This window comes from Phalaenopsis equestris, unplaced genomic scaffold, assembly GCF_001263595.1.
Source record: "Phalaenopsis equestris unplaced genomic scaffold, ASM126359v1 Scaffold199490, whole genome shotgun sequence".
Taxonomy (NCBI): Eukaryota; Viridiplantae; Streptophyta; class Magnoliopsida; order Asparagales; family Orchidaceae; genus Phalaenopsis; species Phalaenopsis equestris.
The window spans coordinates 60,029-65,284 of NW_018219362.1; the positions used below are offsets into that span (position 1 = coordinate 60,029).

The 5,256-nt window shown below is 37.8% G+C and overlaps 1 protein-coding gene across 1 annotated transcript; it reads left to right on the top strand.

Moving 5' to 3' along the window:
* The first annotated feature begins 3,001 nt into the window (after positions 1 to 3,001).
* Positions 3,002 to 3,484, top strand: LOC110035731. The gene has a single exon (XM_020740011.1). It carries the CDS (start codon positions 3,002 to 3,004, stop codon positions 3,482 to 3,484), a length of 483 nt encoding a protein of 160 aa, XP_020595670.1.
* The last annotated feature ends 1,772 nt before the right edge of the window (positions 3,485 to 5,256 follow it).

Here is a 5,256-nt window from a genome sequence, read left to right on the forward strand (position 1 = left end):
AGATATCTCAACATGTTGTCCTCTCATACTAATTTTCTTAATCAAATATGCTTGGGGTGGAAGAGTGTTATCACTCTAACCCACTGATCAAACTGTGGTTGTTGCAAAAGAAGATTGGAAAGAATTTATCTAATTGGAACTGGAATGTGGTAGGAGATGTTAACTTGAGAGTTAAGGAGGCTAATAAGGAAGTGCTTGAAATGGAGGCTAGGCTTCAGAACAATCCAGATACCGAATTAAATTTACTGCTGGCTAATGAAAAGTTGATGAATGCTATTTGTATGCAGGAGGAATTCTATGCTCAAAAGGCTGCAAAAACCAGATTCTGTGAAGGGGATAGAAATACTAAGTACTTTCATGTTTGTATCAACTATAGGAGGATATGTAATACCATTCACAAGATTAAAGATCCATTAGCGCATTGGATACTTTCTAACGACTTAATTGCAACAAGTGCCATCCAGTATTTTCAAACTTTATTCACTCAACCTCCTTTCACCAAATTACCAATCTAGCAAGATCTTTTTGATCAGGGATATACAAGAAATCTGAAATTGGATTCTATCCCTGAAGAATTGGAAATTTGGTCAGCCTTGAACTCAATTGACAGCTCCAAAGTTGTTGGACCAGTTGGATTCTCAGCTGATTTCTACAAAAAAGCTTGGAAGATCATCAAGGGTGATGATCATGAGGCAGTACAAAGCTTCTTCAAAGGGATGAATTTGCCTAACTATTTTAACTGGATGAATCAAAGGGATGAATTTGCCTAACTATTTTAACTGCTCTACTATTATTTTAATCCCCAAAATCTATTCCAAGCTCTCTTGGGATCAATTCAGGCCAATCAATCTCACAAATATTTTGTCTAAAATTATTAGCAAAATCATTTCCAATAGATTGCAGCCTCATTTACCTCATCTTATCAGTGAAAATCAATCAGCCTTTGTGTAAGGAAGAAGCATAGTGGAAAATGTTCTCTTGGCACAAGAACTTGTTCTGGACCTGGACAAACAATGTAAAGGAGGGAATCTTATTTTCAAACTTGATATCCAAAAGACATATGATATCATTAATTGGGACTTCATTGTGGAGGTGTTGTCTGCTGTTCTGGACCTGGACAAACAATGTAAAGGAGGGAATCTTATTTTCAAACTTGATATCCAAAAGACATATGATATCATTAATTGGGACTTCATTGTGGAGGTGTTGTCTGCTAGGGGTTTCTCTCAAGCCTTTATTTCTCTCATCCTAAGGTGGCTGTCAAATAATCATCAATCCATTATCATTAATGGGAAGTCTCATGGTTTCTTCACTGCTACTAGAGGAATCAAGCAAGGTGACCCCCCCTTATCCCCTACTATCTTCATACTTGCTTTTGATTACTTATCTAAACTGCTGAATCAACTTATGACCAAAGCTCCTCACTCATTATATAGCCATAGATCTACCATTGAAGTTAACCATTTAGCCTTTGTTGATGATGTTATTATATTTGCAAAAGCAACTAAACCCATAGTCAAATTATTTTTTCAATGCCTGGAGAAATTCCAGGATTGCTTTGGGATGATGTTTCATAAACAGAAATTCCAGGTTGTCTTCAGTAAATGGGTGAAGCCTGAAATCAAACACTAGATTTCAGATTTCACTCGCTTCTGCTCCATCTCTCTACCTCTGAAATACTTAGGTACCTTATTGATTAAAGGGAGGACTAGGCAAGTCCAATTTGATGATATTCTTCTTAAAGTCCAAGATAAACTCAATAGTTGGTCCAATACTTTTGTTTCAAATGGGGGAAGAATTACTCTCCTCAAAAGAATCTTAGCAACTCTCCAATCTTATTTATCTCAGGTTTCTATTATGAAGAAATCCATCCAAACCTCACTTGAAAGAACTTTCAATAGATTTTTATGGGCAGGCCAGAGAAAGCAAGTGCATTGGGTGAGATGGCAAAGTATATGTGGCAGTGCTAGAGCTGGAGATCTGGGAGCTTCCAACATATTACCCAAACTAATTTTTGCAAACTTTGGGTTATGTTTAGAGCACAGAATTCAATTTGGGCAAAATTTCTGAAAAGGAAAATACTTCAAAGATCAGCATCCTTCTATTGTGACCAATAGATTGAGGGATTCTAAAACTTGGAAGAATATGTTGAAGATGAGAACAAAGGCTGAACAACTCTTCATTTGGGAGATTGGGGAAGGTAGACTCAATGGGTGGCTTGATAACTAGACTAGAGAAGGCTTAATCCCTCCTCCAACTGATTCTCAAATCAACTCCACAACACAGGTGGCTGACCTTTGGTCTGCTAATGGATGGAACAAGCAAGCTCTTCAAAATATCTTTCATGATATATTAATTAATACTATAATGAAAAAAACCCTTTGATAGATCCAGGAAGGACAAACTTATTGTGAAGAAGAAGCTTTCCCAGAAATTTTTAGCTTCCATTGCTAATTTATGCTTTCCTCAACAGGAGCCATCTTGGACTAAATGTGTGTGGAACAAGTTTGTTTCTCCTTCCATGACCTTTTTCTCTTGGAAAGTCCTATATGGCTTCATCCCTACTGATGATATTTTAAAATTAAAAGGTTTGAGAGGCCCTTCAAGATGCTGCCTATGTAAATGTGAGGAGGAATCCCTCCCCCACTTATTCTTTAAATGCTATCAAGTTTAGCAGGTTTGGAACACTTTGTTACCTAAACTACTAAATGCCATCCAGCTGTCTTGGTATGTGTTTTATTTAATTTGGAAAGATTGGCAAGACCAACAGCTCCCTTCCATCCCTTGTATCAGGGCTTGGTTTTTTCGGATGGAAAGAAATAAGCTAAAATTTGATGAGGTCCAATGGGATGCCAATACCATTGCTACTCACTATTACAGCTACTTACAAAAATTGCATTGTCATAGGAAACTTCCTGAAATCCTATGAAGCTCCTCAAGTTCCTCCCTTTTTGGTTCAAGGAAATTTCAAACTATCCTTGTTCACTGGAATTGTCCTCCTATGGGTTGGGTCAAAGTCAATACTGATGGTAGCTTCATTTCTCTTAATGCTGGCTTTGGAGGAGTTTTCAGAAATACAAGAGGTGAATGCCTACTATATTTTCAGTATCCTGTCAAAGCTGAAGACCCTCTGGAAGCTGAAGCCCAAGCTGTTTATTGGGCTGTTTTCTTAGCCACAAAGTGCAGTTGGAATCTCTTAATGGTGGAAACTGACTCCATGATCTTATTTAAAATCCTAGAAGGAAGGATTTCTGCCCCTTGGTATCTAATTCAGTGGATCACTGGTATACAAACCTTGAGCTTGAAGTTAAAGATGTCCCTTTCTAATACTTTTAGGGAGGGTAACAAACCTGGCAATTGGCTTGCTAAGGCTGGCCTCCATACTCAGAACACCATCATTGATACTTATACCATTCCTCATTTAGAGTTGTTGTTGAAAGGATATCTTCTTGATCTACCTTTCTTTAGAGTTTTGCCACTTTAACTTTAGGGAAGTGCCTTTCTTGCCTTCCCTTTTGTAATTTAAATAGGAGCCTAGTCTCCTTTTATTAAGATATATATATATATATATATATACATTTATATTCATATCTGTTACATACATCTATATAAAACAGAGAAGGCGAATGTGCTCCTAATCTACAACACATTATATGGAATTGCCTGCTCTCTACTTTGAATCTTGCTGCAGGTTCTCTGGTACTTACCTAATCTATTTTCTGAATGCTGGAGGTTTTCTTTAGCCTGCGGATCATCACTTTACTGAGGAACTCTTCTACTTCAAAGACTGGAGTTTGCTTATTTGTGACTATCTATTATTGCCTTAGACTTGGGCTGCTGTTATTTTTGTACGTCTCGATGATTACTTGGCTGCCCCACCTCAGTTTAACAGGTTGCTATGCAAATTTTTACTGCTCTCATATACTGATATTTGAGATTTGATGCTTATGTCCTTTTTTGGTATACTATTCTTTATTGGTATATCTGTTGTGGGTATACAGTTTTTTTTTGGGTTCTTGACTTTTGTTACCTTTTTCATTACTTTTGCATGGAGTTGTAATGTGGATTGTGGAACCCCTAGGACTTTATTGTATTTTCTTTTGTTTTTAGATGGGTATCATCCCTTCCCCAAGTCTATATCCTTTCTGTTATGAACGTGTAAGGAGCCATGAGCTACTCTTTTAATCACACACACACATATAACCCCTTGCTTGGGGGTGGGAGCCCTAAGCAGCAGGAGTTTACTTTGGATCTCTGTGAGTTGTCTGGCTCACCCGGGATCTCTCTTTTGGTCTTGGTCTTTATCTTGTCAGACTATGGGGTTCATGGCATCTCCTATTGACTGGGAGACTAATGCACAGTGGGGCTTGGGACCACCCCCCAAAAGGAAAAACTACAATGACTCAACGAAGAAAGAAAATGAATGTAAGGTTGCATCTGCCCTTGACGTAGTCATGTGTCCTTATAGGCAATTTTGAAGTGGGGGACTTCTATAGTTTCTTCTTGCAGCAGATAATGGAGAGTTGGTGGAGTGTTAACAACAACCTCAGTCTTCTTAGAATGTGATCCAAGTTGGGCCAACCAGTTTGCAGGCTAAATTCCTTCCCTATAGATGAAAGTGAACTGGATTTATATTCTACTACTAAGATCTTTGATTTTGTTTAGCCAGTATGAGTGATGTCAGGGAGCCCCATCCTCATGATTTAAAAGGGGAATAATTACAGCAGAGTCCACTTCCAGCCAAATCATATTCCAATTAGCCTTAGTGGCAAGATTGATTGCTCAATACACAACAACGAGTTCAGTCTTAGTGGCATCATTAACCAAAATAGGGGTATAGAAATAAAACAGGCACTTACCCAAATGATTTCTGTAAATTTCTCCCACTTTAGCTCCATTTTTTTGAAAGCTTCCATCATCGTTAATCTTCACAGTGGGATGTTTTGGGGTTTTCCAGTAGACTCTGATAACTTTAATAGGTTTAGAATTGATAGGTGGAGTTGGAAATGTTAGGAAATCTTTTTCAGGTGGTCATCTTATGGAGATAAATTAAACAATTTCTAGCAGTTTTCCCAACATTTGGATTAACTTCCTCAAACTTGACCTTATTTCTTTCCATCCAGATGAACCAAGCAATAGTAAAAGGATTAGCAGCATACTTTCTCTTCTGGCAGAACAACCAACACTTGACAAGTCTATCCCAAGTGAACTCTTTCTCATCAATTGTCAACTAATTCAAAAATTGTTTCCAAACTA

Coding starts and splice junctions, on each gene's coding strand:
- LOC110035731 (XM_020740011.1), top strand. CDS start 3,002: ATGGGTTGGGTCAAAGTCAATACTGATGGTAGCTTCATTTCTCTTAAT.